The sequence below is a fragment of the Motacilla alba genome, chromosome 7, assembly GCF_015832195.1.
Source record: "Motacilla alba alba isolate MOTALB_02 chromosome 7, Motacilla_alba_V1.0_pri, whole genome shotgun sequence".
NCBI lineage: Eukaryota > Metazoa > Chordata > Aves > Passeriformes > Motacillidae > Motacilla > Motacilla alba.
In genome coordinates this window covers 31,033,553-31,055,180 of record NC_052022.1, presented here as the reverse complement: position 1 = coordinate 31,055,180, position 21,628 = coordinate 31,033,553, and the positions used below count along the sequence as shown (strand labels likewise).

Genomic DNA, 21,628 nt, shown 5'->3' with positions numbered 1-21,628 from the left:
GCACAGTTCAATTTATTATTTGCAGCACCCAAAAAAAATAAAACAGACTTGAGAAAGGTATAATAAAATCTGTTCCAATTCAACATTGCTACCGTTAGCCCATTCTCCATGTTGTAGCCTGGTAAATTTTAGATTACATGACTTTAACATGGTTTAGAGTTCAGTACCTACCGCCAATTGTCTATAATTTTGACACATCCTGATTTTGGATTTTGGCAGATGATAGATAACCTTCAATCCTAAATGGAACAAAAAATTTTAGTGTCATCATTTACCTGCTGCAATACTTTGCCAGCCTATCCCTACTTCTACATATCCATGGTGATACAGCTTGCACAGAAGGAGGACTGGGCACAGATGTGATTCCTGCTCCAGGAGGGGTACAAGAAGGGTTAGTTTACCTCTGTAACTTTAGGTCAGGCTGTTGAGGGCAGCATGGCTGGGTGCAGAGAATGCTGCAGCCCTGGCCCTCAGTGTGCTGCCCACCTGCATCCCAGGGGATGCTGTGGATTCCTCCTGGAGGGCTGACTCTCTGAGGCCATGCTTGTCACAGCAGTGGTGTCCCTGTGGCAGAGGTGCTGTGTGGTGGCTCACTGCTGGCGGCTTCCCACAGCCTTGGTGAGTGCTGCAGGACAGTTATTTCTCTGGGGATTTTCTTCCACTCGATCTTTTAATGCACAGGGTTCATGAAGCTTTCCGTTCTGTCCTCTCTGTGGCTTCCCTGACAAGAGACATTTTGTCACTGGAAAAATCTGCAAAGAATTCCCACAGAATTTCCTGATTTCTCTCCATTCAACACAGTCAGACTCTGTTTCAGGGAAATAAGATTTACATATTTATGGTGGCCATGCTATTAATATTTCTCACATAGCTTTGAGACTGCATTTTAAAAAAATTATTCAAATATTAACCTTTGCATTGTTTCTGACTATGGTTAATCAAGAGAGAACCTCCAAATAAAAAAATACAAATTACTGGAACCAGAAAGTCTCTTCTGTAAGTACAAGAGAGACAGAGGGAGGTCTGCTAACTCTATATTAAATGCTGGAAATGTGCAAGGAGGAATGAGATCCACCATTGGCTATAGAGTAGCTCCTGTTTCACACAGAGTTATAGTACATTGTATTTTTCATTTATATTTTCAAGCAGTCATTATTTTTTCTCATCTTCTCTTTTATAGGAAGGGTTTTTTGAATTTTGATTAGAGGAAACTTAACCTACTTCCAGCCACTGCTTCTCTTTATTTATTTTCACTTCAGAGCCAATCTTGTCTCTGAATTTGCAAAGTGGAAGCCTCTGCCTGTTTCATGTCAACATGACAATGGAAAACATGATATAACCCCCTCCAACAACAACCGTTTGTTGGCTTTAGTTTGGATAAACTTCAGCTCTGGGACTTCTGGCTTTGTTTAGTTTAGCAGAGGAGATTCCTTTCAGATTAGCTCAGAGACTACTTCTATTTTCCCCTATTTATGTCAAACCCTTCATTTAAACATGAACTATCAGAATGAGAATGCAAATGGTGCCTCCTTTAACAATGTCTGCACATTTTTGTCTTGCTTTAATTTGCACAAGTACCCCATGAAGAGATGTCTGCCAGGAAGGAGAAAGCATGCTCAGGATTTTGAACAGGATGAATGTAAGGATAATGAAAATACAGATACATATTTCAAGGCTGAATGTGGTTTTTTGTTTTGAAAGCCTAGGCATTCTCCTACAACTAAAAGGGCACCCAAATGACTATCAAGAAATGAGGGATGTGACTTGTAGATTTAAGACATTAGCAGGGTTTGGCCTTCAGCAAAATGCAAAGTTATCCACAGCCACTGGAGACACATCCCTTTCTGCTGCTGGATTTCTCTTTCAAGTCGCTGTGAATCCCACCCTGGAGGGATGAGAGCAGTCACCTCTGCTCTCCCACCAGGTGAAACCTTTTCTCCTGAGCACAAATCTTTGTTGGGCTGCTTGGGCAGCTTCAGGCACCCCTTTATTCCTAACTCCAGCACTGCAAAGGGCAGCAGAATCACAGGAACAACCCAGGCACGTTTTGCAGCAGTAGATATGAAAGGATGATCTGTGTCTGGAAAATACTTCCCACAGCAATTCAGCTCTGGCAGTTCTTGGAAAACTCCTGGACATAATCAGTTCCCACTGAAGCTCGCTGCAGTTCACGCCCAGTGACCAATCGGTGCATTGGAAGGCTGCGGCAAACATCTTTTTTTCTCTCTTCTTTCCCTTTGTGTTGCTTCTTCTCTTTTCCTTCTTTCCATTTTCTTTTAGGAAAATAAGCAAGAAAAAAAATTGCATCTTTTTTTTCAAACAGATGAGACAGAAACAATTGCTCATCCAAACAGAGTTAATGGGAAATATGGGAAGCATCGCTCATTGTTCCTTTGATGTTCACTGTAATAGCCATGCTGAGCATCAAAGGAGAATAAACTACATCCCCCCATGCTTTCCTTCAGCTATAAGCAGCAAAAATAGGATTCATATTTTTTTGGAAAACACTTTTATGTTCATGAGAGCCTCTTTAAAAAAAAAAACAACCTACAGCTTCTCTGGTTTTGTCTTTTAAACTACTGTATGGGGTTTGCTTGTTTCCCTACAGAGCAGTAGTCATTCTGTGCCAGCTGTTTAAGAGAGGAATGTCCTAGTGAAAGCAAACAATGGGCTGTGTAGTGGGAATTGCAAATCTTTGAAAAGCGTAATTGAAATCTGCTCAGACATTTTGAAGATTCTTTGCACAATATTCTAAGGCTGTTGGTGGCTTAGCTGTTGGCAGGGTGGTCCTTTTTGTAGCTCCCTCTTTTTTGTATGAACAGAATAGAATTAATATGGAGGAGTGGGGGGAAGAAAGAAGAGAGGTTTTCCAGTCCAACTGACTATTTCTAAGCAGCTGAAGAGAGAAAGATTGCTGTAAATGTCTTTCAGTGAAGAATCAAAAAAAGTGAATTGTACAGAGCCTTTTCATTTATCAGGTGTTCTCTGGCTCCGGCTCTTCCACTCCTACCTTTTAAGGGCTGCAGCAGATAAACTGTGCTGGATCGGGTTGTATCTGTTGCAGATGTTCCAGCCCTCCTGGGCTGTGTGGTGCTGTTTATTCTCATCCTGTGCCAGCTGGGGTTGTTGCTGCACAGAGCAGGGAGAGCTAAATGTGTGCCAGGCCTCAGGCAGCCACTTCAGTAGCAAGGCTGCTGACCTCTGATATTAATAAAAAGCCAGCTCTCTGCTTGCAGGCTCTTTGTTGCACCAGAAGTGTGAATTTTCACCTCACAAAGGAATTAGTTAGGAAGATCCATAGGTCTTTGTGCTTGAAAAATGGCCAGGCATAGAAATTTATATTTAAAAGTGTCTCCAAAATTAAGTTGTCTTTGGTACCCTGAGAAAACCCTCACAATACTTACTTTAGTAGCCCTAGGTTGACAATAAGAGCGTTGTATCCAGCGTACAAATAGCCATTTAATATCCTCTATGAGGCAGATTAAGAAGAATTTCAAATACTGCCATCCATATCCAACAAACTGTCCAAAATGGATGCGGGGTGAATTAGTACAAACTGAAATAAGGAGTGAATGAATACAAACTGTTTTGCAGATGAATCTAGGTTAATAATGCTCTATGCATTTAGAACCCCACCACAACCTTCTGAATTACAAATACCCTTAATTTATTGGCAGCCAAAGATATGATTCTTTTCTTTAGACAGTATGCCAGAGCTTTTTAATCCTTCACTGGAATATGAAATGCAATAACCAAATCCTTCATTTACTTCCAACTTCTGAAATTACAGGGAAACCAATAAAATTGTGCAGGGACTTAGGCCAGCGTAGATTTTGCCCCCCGCTGCTTTTACTCATCTCAGATGTAAATCCATTATGGCTGTGAAGTTATATTGGGGTGACTTTGTCCAAGGTATCTGAAAATATAAATGATATTACCACATGTATTATACTGCCATTGTAACATTTCCCATCTGCTTCAGCCTCGGGAGAGAAGCATTGAATCAGGCTGATCTCTTCCAAGGCAAACCACAGAAACAGCATTGCATAAATCTGTTCTCTCTCTCACAGAGCTGAGGGGAAAGAGAGGATCATGTCCCACTTGAAATTTTAATTACCTGCCAAAAATTGTTTTAATTACAAATTTAGGTAATGCAAAACAAAAGTCATACATTTTTCCCCACACAGTGTTTAGGTTTTATCATGCCAGAACCTTAAAGCATCATTAATTAAGGAGTTATAGTTCAGTGTTTTAAATGAGATTCTACGTGGACCAAACTTGAACAATTATCAATTTGCATTCGTTCCCTTTCTCTTATCAGATCAAAAGCTGAACCTCTCTCTCATGATGCTTTGGATCTGTCAGAGTGGCTGTAGACTCTGGGAAACCTGTACACAATGACTTTTCCAGTTTTTTCTTTATTCTTCCTAGGGCAGATCTATTCAAGAAATGTCTCAAAGAACCCTCCAATGTTATAAACTCTGCCTGGTCCTAGCTAAAATCAGGAATGCAGGAGTATGTCATTGAGCTACACCTTGGGGCTGATTTTTTTTTTTTTTTTAAGTTTGGCAAAATCTTGTGCTGTATTTTAGTAAATTTTTCCCATTAATTGATCCTAGCAATGTTGAGCTTGAACTATTACTTTTTTTTAGAAATATGTAAGGCCAGCTTCTTATGGAATACAATTGGAAGCGGTCAAGTGTTCAAAACTAAAATTACCTTGACACTTGGATTCTGACTCTAGAAGGCTTCATCAACTGCCCAAGGAATGAGCAGGATGCATGTTTAAAGAAACTAATAGATCCATTAAATCATCAGAAATCATAATGGACCTTGAATGTATGTCCATTTTTGCTTAGTTGAAGACACAAGTCTTTATGCAAGAATTTGGTATCATTCACTCTAACAATAAGTACATTAAAATCATATTTCTGCAGAGTAGTATTAGAATTTATGCCAGCACTACAACTAAATAGCCACAAATGAAGTTCTTGAAGCCTGTTCCTTATTTTTAACATGACACCACATAGCACAAAAGGTGATGTGCCAAAAAATATTGTAATGTAAGAACAGAGGGGATGGAAAGATCTCATCAGCATTTTACCAATAATTGAAGAGCAGCTGAAGTATTATGCAATGGTCCCTCTAAAAGGCACTGAGAGCACTGAATTATGATGAAATGTCTTCTTACTTTGTGTCCTGCTCTAATGCTAATGTTACCCTTAGTAAAAGATTTCATCTGTCAGGCACTGAAGAGCTTCAGTTACCACCAGAATTATTAGAAGCTAACATCTTTTAGGTCTGATTCAAAGCCCAGTAAAATCAAGGGAGTTGATGATCAGGCAGTGGTTATCCTTAATCAGGGAGGAATTATCTGAATTCTGCAGCTTATGGCAAAAAGAGGCTGATCTCTACTAAAAAGACAGAAGCATAAATATAATTTAGTCCCAGAGTCAGCCTGCTGAGAGGGGACACTGGAGAGGAAATCCCAGAGTAACATCTCAATACAGATGGTTATTCAGGAATATCTTCCTCCCATGCAAAAAGCAGTTTGACCCATGACGTTGTCAAGGAATAGATAAGAACAAAACAGGTATAACTGTCTCTTGAATGCAGCAGAAGTTTTTCCTCAAAATGACTTTTATGAGTTCAGGAACAGACAGTCAACATTTCTCTGGGCAGCCCCAAGAAAGAAGCAAGGTGATAGATATAGAGCAGTCTGCTCTATCCTGCCCCTTGTATGACTCAGCTTGAAATGACAGTTCTGCCAAAAAACAACCCTCCCCAACTAAACCAGCGAAGAAACCTCCTTGCACTTTGCTTGCTTATTACCAGTTTTGAAATAAGCCAGTTCTTTTGCCACGATTTCTCATGCCAGACACCAGCTGAACAGTGAGGCTGTTGTGTAACATTTCTGGTGGGATATTTCTGGTCACTATTTCCTTGCAGCACTGCCATGTCAGGGTGAGCTTTGGAAGTTGTATGAAGAAGATCATTCCAGTGTGTCAGCATGTGTGCCCAAGTAGAGCAATTTGTGAAACTTAAACCTCTGAAGATAAAAGAGAAAAATTATTGTTTTTAAATCACACTTTAAAAGATTAGAAAAAAGCCAATAACCTGCAGGGGAAATAGAGGCATTTTGTGTTTTACTTGGTAACAAATACGCTTAGGATATATTCTAATCCAGATAATTCTTTAAGTTTTTAAAGGCTGCAGAAATGTTGTGGCATTTGTAGCATATAAAGACAAATTAAGGGAACAAGGAATGAGTTGTTTAAAATGCAAGCACTAGTTTGTACCAGTGCAGGCCTGCTTTTTTCTTATTTATTTTGTAATCTGGCATACAGACTGGGTGGGTCTCAAAGCAAGGACAGTTTGGCTGTGTGACACAAGGATCCTTCACCTGAGGATCCAGACTCTTCTGTACATTGCCAGTGAACCAGCCCATGACTCCATCCTGCAACACCTCTGACAGACAAGTACAGTATTATGCTTAACCAGCATTCTTTTAAGCAGCTTTCTCTTTCTTACTCTGCATCTGAGAAAAAGGGCAAAACTGGGACAAGCGCAGCAGCAGAACTGTTCCAACGCCAGCTTTCTTGGCAGACAAGCATCCCTAGAAGTTAGAAAGCTCCAGTTTCATTCTGAAAGCACAGGATGTAGCTGCCCTTTTTGGTGTGAAACTTGGGAAGTCTATGAACTATTCATTCATGCTCCTTTTCCATTCCACCTGATAGCAGCTCTTCCTTCTACAGCTCACAGAGCACCAATGGATTTTTATGGTTGACCCACTCTCGGTCAACGTTTAGGTGTTTAGGTCTGCATTTAGGTGTTTAATAAATTGAGGTTTCATTACCTCCAATCACATGTGGACAAGCCTTACAAAATATTTCATCAGTACTATTAAACCTGAAAATATCCTAATAGGCATGGATACCTAAATTGGCCCTTATGTCCTCCTGCACTGTGTGGAATGGATTCAATTAATTAGCTGTTTAAGACAATTCCAGCTGAGAGAATGTTTGAAGGCCTTGCAGTTGAAAAAAAAAACCAAAAAACAAAACCCAACTGGTTAAACCATTTATTTTCTTTTTTTCCACCTCTTTTCCTGACTCCTGTGACCCAGACAGGGTTTGAGCCCTTTCGAGTACTCAGCGCTGACCGGACATGCCAACAAACCAGGCCATCCCTGCTCCTGCAGCCAATTCATTCATTATGAGTCTGCCTGTTTCCATTACTAATGATGGGATGGAACGAGTGTGTTTGGGTTTCTTATAAACATCATCCTAATACCAGACAGGGAGCCCAAACCATTTGCCTCGAGGTAGATGCTGTGGCATTCTTTTCTGCTCAAGAAATGGAAAGCAGCATTGCTGCATATGCTGGGGTGGATTCCTCCACCTACTCCAGCAGGGGAGAATGATAGTGTTTGTATTGAAAATAGACAACATATCTTCCTTCTACTTTGTGCTTTGCTTAAACAATGTATCAGACAGAGCTGGGAGATGCAATTAACAGATGTATTTACTACAGAAGAAATGTAAAATAATTTTTTAAGTACTCATCCTGTAAAGGAAATGACCAAAACTAGGTCAGGGTGAGGAAGCACAGGTTTTGTACAGTTGAAAGAGTAACACAAATGCTCTTCTTAACTTCATCAGGATTTGGATTCTGTTAAAGTTAGAGGCAAGGCCTTCTTCATCTTGGTGCTTTAACCTTTACCAGATTCACTTTAAATACAGCAGAAGTTGTTTGTTTGACTCATTGTGTTTGTGATCAGATTCTCACAGACCAAAGCTCCTCAGTTTTGCTTCCCAGGCCATCATCAGGCAGCTGCTGGAGGATCATGAGTCACCCCTGTGTGGACTATTGCCCTCTCTGAGGCAGAACCAGACAAGTTCAAGCTGTTTTTTTAAATTTCTAATTCTTTAGTCACATCTCTGTAAGTGGGATATGTGAGTCCGCTTCTAATGCAATAGCTGGACATTGCCTTTGTCCAAAGTGGAAAAGCCTGTGGTTTTTGAGGATACTATTAGGAAATTTTTTCCTGTTGCCATAAAATTGTGGTTAATTCATGATCATGGTGCTTGCACAAATGCAAAGCCAAAACTAACTACAGAGCAGGTCATATCCTCATGTGATAACAAATTCCCCTTCAGCTCACTGGGATTGGGAATATATCCCATATGACATCTGTCATCTTTCAGGCCATGTGACATTGGCCATCTGTGTTTTCCCTTGCACACATTTGGGCATTTCTATGTACCCCACTTATAGGTCCTTTGGAACTGAATTGTGATTTTCCTTTCAGCTTTCAATATTGGCCTGCTTATGGACAACTGCCAGTCTTCCTAGAATGGGAAATATTTCAAAACCTACATACAACAATTATTGTCTTGCCTTTTTTAAATTTTATTCACTATTTACGCTGGCCCAGGGAAGTGCTACACACAGCAAAACCTGTAACAACATGAGTGCTCGGTAAACAGCATAATTTCAAATTAATTCAGGCTTTCAATATTGAACTTTTATAACAGTGCACTAGAGATTGACAGGGCTTCCAACAAAGCACTGCAGTATGTGCCACAGAAGTGAAGTGCTCTATAGCATTCATATTGAGGGCTTCGGGAGGAAGAATTGTGCATTGCCATAGACAAATACTGTTGAGATCTAATGTTTCTTAAATCTCAGGCTAATGGGTACGTTTAGGAATCAATAAGAAAAGCTGGCTAAGGCAAGTATGTGGCTGTTATACCACAAGTCTAGAAGCAGACAAGTCAGCTTTTTTATAACCTCATTATTCCTATATGTTACTCACCAGTGCTTTAGCACAAATCAGCTTTCCAAAGGATTTTGGAGCTAACAGTTAATCTTTATGAGCAATGCAAAATGCATTATGTCATAACATGCTGACACACAGCTCTACATCTGAGCGCAGAGGGGGTGTCTTTAACACCCTAAGTCTTCCCAGATGTAAGTTTCCTTTGGAAATCTATTATTACTTTCATTCCGCCAAAGGCCACTGCAGTTTTCATTGCAGCTCTCTTAGCTTATTTCTTAATTCATTTAACAATGTCCAGAAAGTTAGAACCAAATATGAATACCATTATGTCCATACGTCTTCAATTTTTGCTTGTCTTCCTGTTAAATGATGCCATCTACTGTAGCATAACTGAATGACAGGCTTGTAAAAATGCAGAGAAATCTCTTTTATTTCCTTATTAATGTAAAGTTATCAGGCATTGTGATATATTTTAAATTTCTGTGGTTTTTATTGATATCTTTGAATAATATAGGGCAGGTGAGTATTTCTAGTGTGAAAAATTGGTTACTCAGGAAAGACTGCTTCTGTCTTGGAAACAGAATCTTTATTAACTAGCAGTGCAAAAACGGGAAAGATGGCCTTTTCCTGCTTCTCATTGGAGAAGTCCTCTTTGCTGTATGGCAGCAAGATCACATCTCTGAAAAAAACAAAACAACAAAACAAATCAATGAAAAAGAAATAAGAGTTGTGAAAAAAATGATGTAGGAATGTTCAAATCCTTGGATATGAGTTTCCTAGTAAATAAGGACCTTGTTTTAAACACACAGTTAAGAAATATGTGGTTTTGGAAGGCTAAGAAAGTGATATTGGGAGCTGAAAATCAGACTATTGCAATTAATCAAACACATCTTTTGGGTACAGAAAAGTGTGCATGCTATGCGTCTCTTTCCATGTGTATGTAATTCAAATAACTGTATATACAAGTGCAAATAGTGACAGAATTAGGTTCTCTTAGGTCCATACAATGGTATTTTTATTTAACAATTATGACTTGCCCTAGAAAAGAGGAACTCTCCCCTTCCTTATTATGGTTCCAAATGAAAAGAGCATTTTGAGCTGTGGAGCTGGTAGGTGCTGAAGCAGTGACAGCAGAGTAGTCCATTGCTCTGGGTGATGAGGATCTGTGCCCATCCATACTCTCCAGAGTGCATCCAACCACTCCTCCAGGATGCCTCACAAGCTCTAACCTCCCCAGCAGCTCTGCTGAGGCTCTGCCTCCCACAGCACACAGCTTTCGAGGGCTTCACGAGTGCAATGAGCTGCTCTGTGATTTGGTTTTTCTCTTGAGTCACTACAGAGGCTATAAAGATTTCATTCATAATCCTTCACTTCTGTGTTTCAGCCTTCCTGTTTGTCAGGAAACATTTGTCATTAGCTTCGTCAAGACTGGGCAGCCTGTTTTTTCCCTGAGTGCCCACAGCAAGATCCTGGTTTGTGAAAAGGAGGAAAATGTTTCTTGCAGAAACAGTCAGCACCTAACTAAGCAGAGAATCAGCTTGCTTACCTGGGATGCACAGATATGGTTCTGTGGGGTGAGAACTGGGAAGGCAAGCAACATTTTTAGAAACTAGCTCTAGCTTGGCAGATTAAGGAAGGAGGTCTAGACTCTTCTCAGAGGTAGACATTGTTAGGTCCTTTGAAGCAGCATCCTCTGATGCCATAACCCTGTGACATGTGGGTGTGGGGAAGAGGCTGCCCTGGAAATGAGCAGCTCTTCTCCATCTCTCTTGTGCAGAATATGAACTTTCTAGAGAGGCCCAAAAGGGGCAGAAAAGGAAAATCTGAGTTTCTAAGTTATAGAGAATGTCTGAGGGGAGGGAGTTTTCATATGCCATTGGAAGGTTTTCCATGATAAGATTTTTTTTGTGTTGTCAAAGGAAGGTAAAATACTGGATTCCAGCTTGATATCAGGCAAAGAAAAAATTATTGCCTTGAAAATGTCTGGAAAGGGTTTTTGAAGCTTTGTTGCTCTAATCAAAATAGTGATGAAAATCAACTCTTAAACATAAGGAGTGCCAGCCTTAACAAGTCAACATTTTCCTGCTTGCTTCTTTTATAATTAAAATGCAAAAATAACACAAGATGGTGTGCATGGACATGGACAGCTTGTAGTAGGATTGAAACTAAGAAAATAAACCCTCCTGTCCCATGGAGTGCTCTGCCCCAAGATCTACCCTCTGGCTCTCCCCTCAGGGAGCCATGATTGTTTCCCCATTGCCCTTCCAGGGCTCGCAGGAGGTAATGAATTCCATGGGTGAAATAGAGGAAAATGTCACGTCAATGTGACCAAGCAAAACCAGCTGAGCGAGAAAGTGGGAAGGGAGCAGGGGCAAACTAAGCTCAGTTGAGCACAGGGCAATAAAGAAGGGGAGCTGCTCAGGTACAAAATAAAAGGATTTGCAGAAGATGAAAAGGGGAGTTATGTGTTACGGGAAGGGTGAAATGCAGAGGAAGCATGAGAAGAGAGGAAACACATCTAAGTGTGCACATTGCCAAAGAACATTGGTGTGGAATGGGAATACTCACCCACAAATACAGAGAGGAAGAAAAAGGAAACAAAGAGACCAGGGTGCTAACGCAGTGGTGGAAAGATTAAAAACAGAGATTAAAGATGCAGGGAGGAAAAAAAAAGGGGGACTGCATAACCCACAGGAACAAACTGCAATAAATTTGGGCTCAGTCTCATACTAGATAATTGTGGCCATTACAATTTTATGATATTCAGAAATTTCTGCCTGGAGCCTGTGGCAATTTTAATGTCAGAGATTTGCATTACATCTTTTGTCATTTTGTTTTTCTTTTTGAAGGGTAGTGTATAGTAGGTAAAGTCTCCTCATATTAAAGTTTTAAGAATTATGCAGGTACAAAAATAGCTCTTTCTCCAGAATGTTTTTTTTTATAAACTGAATTATTTTTAATTATCCATGAAAAAAAATTTTTATTAAATTATTCATGACATTCAGTGATACTTATGTTTGCAATCTAAGACTTTTAATAACATCTACAAAACTTAAAATGAGCTTGTAAAACTCAAATTAGATGCTCTTTGTGTTATTTTATATTGGGTTCTTAAATGACCTGGCTTTCTGAATCATGTTTTTCTAAGAAAATACCAACCCAAAATCTAATGTATCAAGGAAGTTTTTGTCAACCTTTTCATATACATAGTCTGTAACAAGTTTGATCAGTAAAACAGCTGCTGGAAGGAATTCACAAAGCCGTGATTACAGATGAACAATCTTTTCTTCTGAAAAAAAGACACTTGTAACATTTGAGCAGGCCAGCTGATACAATAATTGCAAACCATTTGGGCAATTAATTGTGAGCGTTTTTTCAGATGTGTCACATATGCTGGCTTTCAAAAAACTCTTTGAAACCTCTTGGTGGCAGGGGTTGGTGCTGGACAGATGGCTTGTCCCACACCCATGTGCAAGTGTTCCTGTTGGCACGTGGGGCCGTGGCACTGTTGCTGAGGAGCTTAGGCACGTTTACTCTTTAGCTGCAGCAGAGAATTTGATTGTTAATTAGACAGTAATTCTGTCTGACACTAAAATTACTCAAGACAGAAGATTATCAGAGATTTAATTGGGCTTTGGCTCAGCTCCAGGAGGTTTCCTCTTATGTCTGTTTATAAACTCAGAGCAGACTCTGCAATTAATGTAACAGATCCCCCAGTGCATGAAGAGCAGCATTTAGCCTTTTACTTCACATGCATGAACCAGGAAACTAAACAAACTATCCAATAATTTTCATGTTACTCATGTGTAATTTGGAAAACACATTTGAAATAATATCCAACACAATTTTGTCTCTCTTTCCAGTCACAGGATGTACCCATCTTGGGCAGGCTTATGCTGACAGGGATGTTTGGAAACCAGAGCCATGCCAAATCTGCGTGTGCGACTCGGGATCTGTTCTCTGCGATGACATCATCTGTGATGATCAGGAGCTGGACTGCCCCAACCCAGAGATCCCTTTTGGAGAGTGCTGTCCAGTTTGTCCACAAACAACAACACCACCTCCAAGAGTAAGTTTATTCTTACTGTTGTTTCTTTGGTCTTGCTGCCTTTTTGATGCACGTCAGCCTCAATTCATTTTGGCTTAGGTGTTCTTAAATGCTTTTCTTTTCAATGCCACTTTCTGAATTTAGGCAAATACTTAGGATGGACAATGCAGCTTATAATATAAAGTCTTCCAAGTCAGTTTTATGTAGATAATGGAAAACAAAATAGTAGAAAGAAACAGAGGACAGCAACTGGCCATTACATTTTTCATTTTATGGAAAAGCATAGGAATAATGCAAACACCTTATTTTTGACTTCATACTCAATCCATATCCATGGAAATAATGCCAACACAAAGTCAAAGAAAATTAGAGAACTTTAATAGCATCTCTGAGTCTTCATTTCTTATCAACTCCATTCTACATCATCACAGAGTGAATTTCCTTTTGCAGGCTTATTGCTGACTTAATGCCCTGTAAAGGAAACGTGATTATACCGTACATAGCTAATTTATCATCATCTTTTTATAGACACCAACATTATACAAACCCGTTGCAGCAACTTAGCCTCAGGAAAATCAAGAATGTTAGTATGTGCCAAGCCCTCTGCCTAATTCTTTCAGTGAGTGAGCCAGCTGTACTGAGCTTTCAGCTTATCTGCACATTTCACCAGTGGTAAAGATCCATGAGGCTCTGTTCAAGTACCTAGTTTGCCACAGACACATTAAAAATCCTTATCTAGAAAATGAGTGAAAGAGATGTGAGGAAGAGAGAGAAGATGCATTTCTGCAGCTCTACAGCACATCTGCAATGTCACACACAGATATGTCACACACAGATATGTCACCTAGTCTTATTTCCATCTCACTAGCAGTACTCCACTGCTCCCAGGGTCCCCTGAGCTACTTCACTGAACATGTTGAGAGGTGGAAATGAGTGGTATAGGCAAGCATACTGGAGATTTAAGTACACCTCCCTCTCTTTGTTTAGAGACTCTTCAGTTCTGGAGTTCCTGATAAGGGAGAACATGTGAACTATTCCCCCAGCCTCTCTCTTTGATGTAGGAGTTTGGTCAGGCCAGTGGAAACTGTCCTGATGACCTTGGGTGCTGTATAGGGAAATGCCATCTTGAAAGATCCAAGATCATTTCAGCTGAATATTTTTTGCTACTGTAGCAGCTGAACGCAAAAATTGAAAATCCAGGTAGTAACATGCAACTGAATTATTAATTGAAAAATAAATAAATTGCAGCAGTAGATCTGAGAATTTAAAATTAGCTCATCATGCTTCACATGCTGGAGAGAGAAGGACACAAGAAAACTATCAGAGCATTCCAGAGTGGAATTCTGTCCCCATTGCACTCAATGGCAAAGCTGTACTGACTTCATCAGTGCCATGTTTTTGCCTCTAGGGGAGGTGTAATTCTATGAATGATCCAAGCAATACTAGATTGACTGACCGAAGACCCTACAGCTTTTGAACATACTGAATAAGCATTAATGGAATTCATGTGAGAAAACGATATCAAATATTAAAGCTCTTGTTTATGTGTGCAATTTTTTTGTTTTATTTTGGTTCTGTTTTTTGATTTAATTATCTTTCCTTTTTTTGTAGACCCCTGGAGTAGTCAGCCGAGGACCCAAGGGAGACCCTGTAAGTGCAGCTCTTTTTTTTTTCCCTATGGAAAGGAACAAAATCAAGACCCCAGTCCTCTAGTGCTGTATATCCCATTCAAGCTTCCAAGATATCCTGCTTTCATTGGTGTCGGAGCTTTCTGCAGCAAGACTGTACCATATAGTTATTTTGAAGTAGAACTTTAGCTTCAACAACACTCTCAAAAAACTTAACTGAAAGAACACAGAGTTTGATCCAAACTGTATCACATTTGTTATGTTTTGTTATATTTCTTTATAGAAGGAGGAAAAAAAATCTTTAAGACTCCACTAGCAGTAATAATTTCAGATTCAGGAACTGAACTGCTAAATATTTCTGATGTGTTTGATTATATATCAGTTGTAATAAGGGTCCATTAACCAAGTGATTCGAAGTGTGAATTTTGTCTGTCTTCCCTGAATGCTTGGTTTTGGCCTTGTTTAGGAGAGGCTTCCCATCACAGACACACAGACTCTTACGAATGGAAAGGTTTGGCCCTCAATGTCCTTGCAGTTGGAGGCAAGCGACAACATCTGTATCTGCTCTGTTTGTGCCTTTGCAGGGTTCTCCTGGAGTTCCAGGCAGAAATGGTCCCCCTGGCCCACCAGGACAGCCAGGGAGCCCCGGAGCTCCTGGGCCCCCTGGAATCTGCCAGTCGTGTCCCAGTATAAGTGGAGGTGTAAGTCATTGTTGTGTTCAGCTTCTACCTTGGTGCTCATAGCCATGCAAAACAATGCTGTAGGCACCTGTCCCTTGCACCTTCCCAGGTGCTTTGCTTTCAGTGACATCCATCCTTTTGTGCCTTTGGAAAACAGAGATGGGTGGTAGGTGGGGTTTTGCTGTTGTTTTGGGGGTTTGTCTGTAAAATTTCTCTGGAGTGCAATTAAATCTCTGCCGTACCTTATTTTTAAAACTTTTTGGGGCAGATCTGCTGAAGAACTTTGGTAACTCAGAAATAATCTGATCAGAAAGAGTGTGATGGAGGATTTCTCCATAAGCTTAATAGTTCAGGAAGTCTCCTACTTTCCTATATTTCATCAATTCATGTTTAATACCAGAACATTCCAACAAGCCTAGACTAAAGTACTGCTCCTCTGCTGGCAGGGAAGTGCCATGCAAGTACTATTTGTCATGGTGCCTCTTTATTTCTGGCTCACTGGATGCTGAAGTCACTTCAGAAGAGCTGGGCACACCCAGCAAGGGAGCTGATTGTAACTGAAGTTTATTAGCACTGAGCCCCAGGCAGTGCTTTGTTGCGGTGTGACATTGTCCTCCACGCAGGCCACCAAGCCCAGGTTTACAAGATGGGACTTCTTTAGCACAAAGCTGATAAAAACTGTATGTTAAAACAATTGCTACTTTTGAATACACTGATTATAACTTCCATATATGCTTCCCACTCCTAGGTAAGCCAGAAAGTGAGGAAAGATGTTTTTATTTAATTCTGAAAGGGATTGCCTCTGCAGGACTGAGCTGTGGATCAGTTTACCAGTCCCAGTGGGCACCAGTGGCACTGTTTTGGGGTTTGGAGAGGCAAACACAGGAGAGGAAAACAGGCTGAATTAGTCTCCCATTCCAACCCTGTATCAAAGATGTGCTGTTGGATCCTGACAGGAGCACAGGAGTCCTGCACCTGGTCAGTGCAGGAGCTGGATCCACAGTGCTTTGGGGGAGCAGGCAGAGCACTGCACACGTTCAACCCTTCCTGCTCAACCACCTGTGGCCAATAAAGCATCACTGCACTAATGCCACATCATTTGACTATCTGCTCATGTGAAATGAGTTATCCATTAGGCACAGGTAAAAGAAATCAGGAAAATTATAATAATAATAATAAACAGCTGTGCTCTTTAGAGCAACATAAAATATTTCATCAACTTCCTTGAGTGACAACTAAGTCCAACAGAAAAGAGAAAGAAAGAGAAACTGGGGAAAAAAAGCAAAGAAGTCAAAGCAGAGTAAAAGGAGAGAGAAAGGTAAGTTTGTGGTTCAGCTGAGCCCCAGCTGTCAAGAAGAAAAATGGATGTGTCCAGCCTAGGGAGCTAATGTCACCACGACCTTAGAAAGAAGACACTGGCTTCTCTTATGTAAATACATGGCAGCTATAGGTCAAGCTAGTACTACTCAGCAGATACAGATGAGTTATATTCATGCATTTGCCATACCATTGTAAAAAAAATACTTATTTGGTTTGTAGCAATCACATTTTTTTCTTTTTTTTTCTTTTTTTTTTCTCTTTCTTTTTTTCTCTATCTCTTTTACAGAGTTTTTCTCCACAGTATGACTCCTATGATGTGAAGGCTGGTGGAGCTGGTATCGGGTACCCACAACCCATTGTAAGATGATAAAGCTTTTTTTCTGTCCTTTCTTCTTTTTAAAGAACACATTTTCTGCTCATAGATTATACCTTGGATGTGTATGTATCCTGATTTTAATCTAACAATGTAAGTTTTCATTTAATTATTGCCTGCAAGTTGAATGTGATGTAAGGCACCAGTTTATTCAGCAACACTGCTCTAGAAAGTAGCTATAGATGATCTGGATTTTTTAGTTTTCACTTTCTTTCTTCAGTTTCTTACCTTCCTTTTCCTGATCTCTGTCTGTGATTCACCTTCTTAACACTACCTACATATTTTTCCTTTTCTGTCTCATGTACATTCTTCGTTTATCTAGTTGATATTCTTCCACTAATTTCTTCCCTTCCTTCCAACAATTTTTCCCTCTTCCACTGCCTTTAATCTTCCTTCACCCACTCAGTATCATTTGTCTTTGCTGAATATGATATTCCATATGCTCTAACTTTTTCACAATTCAAACTTGCCTGATAACAAGTGAGTAGACCCTTCTTGTAAACTTTGTTCATTCCAAAACTCAAAATATTTTCACTTTTTCTTTTTACAATTACCATTTTTTTTACCCACAGCTACTCAGACTGTGTACTAAGGATGCTGTCTCTGCCTGCTAGACTTGGTCCAAGATTTTCAGGTTTTTAAGTGAGAAAAAGCATGGACTGCCTCAAAGAGTTGTACCTGAGCTATGCTTCGTGTGTAGTATAAATCTGAATGTTGCACCTCATTATTCTCCTTTTAGGCACTGGGATTTAGTGATGTTCAACGGGAAGTGTTCTTGATTCAGGCAATCTGCTACAGAGAGGGTGTGGTGAATTGCTGCTGCTGGAAATTGGCTGTGCTTCATTAAGCATAATCACTATTTTCAGCCCAATTCTGCATAACATGGTTTGAGTATCACATGTTGTAGCGCAGTGAGGCAGTTCCAAGAAAAATGGAGGGAGGAGAGTAATTCCATTCGATCATCTTGTGAAATAAGGTTTACTAATCACAGCTCTTTTTCCTGAAATATAGTCATTATTTTCTCAATTTCATTTTAATCTATTTCTACCTCCTTCATTTGCTAATATGACCACTCATGCATTTTTCTTCAACCATCCATTTTTGTCCTTGTTTATTCATTTATTCATATTCACTCCTCACAGCTTTCACCCACAGCTGTCATACCATCTACATTCTGCTACTTGGTGTCTTAATATGGGATGTGCTGAACCAGGCAGATAACAGAGGCACCTTCAGTAAACAACTGTGGTCAACTCCTCTCTATTTTGGCTTTTTCCCTGGAAGTGATTAGTGATTTCTTGTGCTCTGACTCCTGGACTCGGGTTAAAAAACCCCACCAAACTACTTTATTGATCACCCTAGAACATCTTCAGGGTTGTCTGTATATTTTCAGGTCATAAGGGCTTTTATATTGTATCATAGCGTACAGGACCTCAAAGTAAGTACCAGCAGTTACAGGCAGATGTGGCTGAACTCACTGGAGCTAAAAACCATTTATAATTTTCATTACACAGACTAATTTCTTTATTATTTTATAAATTTATCAAATTTAATCTAAATACTCCTAATGAATAAATATCCAAACTGAAATAATTTGGAATATTAGCAAAACAATAAAATATAGTACCAACATTGGCTGTGTGTGGTTACCATGCCTGGTATTTCCTCAGTCGCACATCTCTCCATTGCTGCATTCCCATGGCTTTACACCACTTGTAGACTGATTTTGTGCTTTACATCACAGTTCCTCTTCACTTGCCCATGTAACCTCCACATATTGTCTTTGTCTCTTTCCACCAGTGCACATTCTCTTACTGGAGGATGCTCATCTGTTCAAAGTCTGGAGATTCTAGCAGCAAGCACACCCCTAACTATCAGTTTATCTCCTCAGTGTGTAACTTGAAAAAGATTACAACTCATTTGTTTATAGCCGTATGTCTAATTGATGGATTGCTGTTGATGAGTTGATGGCTTTAATTCTGGTTGGATCTATAGCTACTTTATACCAAATGAGTTCTGACAATTAACAGGGACTGCTCATTCCATTCACACATCAGAGGCAGCCCCATTCCCCAAACCCTCACAGCTCTGCCTCTTGCTGTACTTCTCCCCTAGAAAACAGCAAATATTAACATGGCACACTTTTTTAGGCAAAAGACAACTGTGAACTAATATTAGTTATTTTTGTAATATAGTAGGGTACTGTCCTACATATGCCAGTATAGTACAGCAATACTGATAATCTTGTATTATGAAAATTAGGTTCGTGAAATTGTAATACATGACCTATTCTGACAATATGACAATATCCTGTGAAACACATTCCATGCAATAGTAGCTATGGAATATTCTGCCAGTCCTGCAGCACACAGCGATCCTCACGTCATCCGTATATGTGATTCTTTTGGCTGTAGGAAGCACGTGAAGAGTTTATTTTAACAAAAGATTTCCTGCTTTCCTTTAAAGAACCCCCTATAGCTGCAGTAGACCACTGTGCTAACTTATAAATGTTTTCTGTTTTGCAGTATCAAATGTTTTTGTGATTTTTGCTACAAGAAGTAGAAATACTGAGATTTTGATTAGCTCAGACTTCATTTCTTTCTTATGGCTTAGTACTGTTAAAGTTCAGAAAATATTTCACTGGTGAAAATGTTTGCCTTACTGACTACAACAAAAGCATGGCCTTAATTCAGTGTATCTCTAGGCCATGGAGTCTCTAGTGTTGGGCTAATTAAGCTCAGTTACACGGCAGAGAAGCTGACTCTCGTTTTCTCTGTCTAACAAATTCAGTTCTACTTTCCATTCTTCCCCTTCAGGCAGCTGAAAAGCAGAGTTCTGAGCATCCCCCTGGGGTCTAGAGAAGGGCAGTAGTGACTCAAAAATGAAAAGTTGCAGCTCTGAAAATACCTTGGGAGTAGGTTAGCTGACCCTGCAAGGAGCAACCCAGTGAAGCCTTTTCTGAAGAGACAACTAGACAATTAATTTCTTCAGCACTGTGTGAATATACTGCTGCTTCCTTTTTACTGCACCAAGTGCAGGTCACCGAGGACTTTTCTCTGGACTAATTGTGTAAAAGTTTATTTCACAGTTATTCATGGCTATCACAACCATATGAAGCTTCATAGCTATATTACATTAATGTAACTACTGTTTTTTAATCTATGCTGTAGAGTGGCTTTCCAGGACCCCCTGGCCCCAGTGGCCCCCCTGGCCCACCTGGTCATGCAGGTCCCCCTGTAAGTAACATTAATCTTCTCGTAATCATCTTGTATTCTTTTATATGAGCTCCTCCTTTTCTCTGTCATAAATATTAAGCCCCTTTTCAACTGATAAATCTGGATACTATGCTCAAGAATTTTATGCATAAATGTCATCTTGGGCTGTACCATCACCAAGACTCAAGAGCTGAAGTCAATATACTGTGCTGGCTTAAACCCATGTGTATCCCTTGAGATTTCTGCAAGTCCATGGGCTGTCAGTTAACATTATTTGAAGACATTCCGCAGCCTGACATCCTGTTGACATTCCCAAATGTCTGTCCATACAAAATATTAACAGGAGGTAAAGGAAAGTGGGGTACACATTTAGTGAACATACCAAGGGTCCGAGTTTTTCAACACCCATCTCCTTTTAGAGGAGCAGATTAATTCTGTTTTCATGGAGGCATGTTCTACCTGTTTCTGGTAATTTCACCTTTGGTCATCTGTTGACTGATCTGACTAGAGTTTCCCTTACAGTTATGGGGTTATAAAATATAACTGCACCATGGAATGGTGCATGTAGCTGTTCACATCTTGACTGAGTTTTTTGCTGCATTCCAGGGCTCTGCTGGATACCAGGGCTCCCCTGGAGAACCAGGACAACCTGGACCTCCTGTATGTACCCATTCAGTATCACCATGTATGCTAAAGACATGACCTTAAAAGCATGAACCTGTGTCACCTCTGCAGTGAACTTTTGCAGTTTATCCTAGTTTTTTATTATGATGCATGTCAAATGTACAAGTATTTATGATGCCTAATGCATTTTTAGCTTGAAAAAGATTTAATATTTGTTATTATTGTAGTTAATATTAATCACTTTTCTACAGGGACCTCCAGGCCCTGTTGGAATGATAGGCCCAGTTGGTCCACCAGGAAAAGATGTAAGTTCACTATTATTCATCCCATTATTAATAAATAGGAAGAAAAATGTTCATTAAGTTGCAAGGTAATTGCATTGAGGACATTGAGAGGACATTGATATTATTGCATTTGAGAATTTTTAGTATCTCCTTATTTCTCCATTTGACAACATGTCTTCAAGAAAGTAAATTTGGCTCACATAAGGTCTAATTGTCTATTCCACAAAAGGTTCAATTTTAGCAGGCAAGTTGATTGATTAAAAAAATAATATAAGCATGAAACATGCTATTTATTTGGTGCAAAATAAATTAGCAGTTATAAAGAAGATCAAACAGTAGTGGTAGCTTTTTGCTCCCTTAAAATCTTACTATGGGACTTACAGCCATTGACACCATTGTCTGTGTCACAGCTGGGAGTCCTGAACAGATGGAGTACCAGGCAAGGTGCTAACATCTTCAGCTTGCGTTCATTTTGAGTGTTTTACTAAGAAAAATAAGTTTTCTGGGATCATCTCTTGCTAAAGGTTGTCTTGAATAGCTTAGAAATTAACTAGAATCTTGTTTAAAGCTGAGTTTATAAATTCTGGCAGTTGTTTTCCAGAAGGCAGTGACAGAGTGAACTGTCACCCTGAGAGGATTCACAAGGCCACCACTGTCTTTGGTGGAAGTTTCAC

At 39.8% G+C, this 21,628-nt stretch overlaps 1 protein-coding gene across 1 annotated transcript in view; it reads left to right on the top strand.

Moving 5' to 3' along the window:
* COL3A1 (collagen type III alpha 1 chain) overlaps nucleotides 1–21,628 on the top strand; it is a 49,024-nt gene that overhangs the window by 5,120 nt on the left and 22,276 nt on the right. Inside the window, exons 2-8 of the mRNA XM_038142845.1 lie at nucleotides 12,646–12,851; nucleotides 14,442–14,480; nucleotides 15,043–15,159; nucleotides 16,745–16,816; nucleotides 20,002–20,067; nucleotides 20,653–20,706; nucleotides 20,922–20,975. Of these exons, the coding sequence (XP_037998773.1) occupies nucleotides 12,646–12,851; nucleotides 14,442–14,480; nucleotides 15,043–15,159; nucleotides 16,745–16,816; nucleotides 20,002–20,067; nucleotides 20,653–20,706; nucleotides 20,922–20,975 (608 nt within the window). The remainder of the gene's footprint in view (nucleotides 1–12,645; nucleotides 12,852–14,441; nucleotides 14,481–15,042; nucleotides 15,160–16,744; nucleotides 16,817–20,001; nucleotides 20,068–20,652; nucleotides 20,707–20,921; nucleotides 20,976–21,628) is intronic.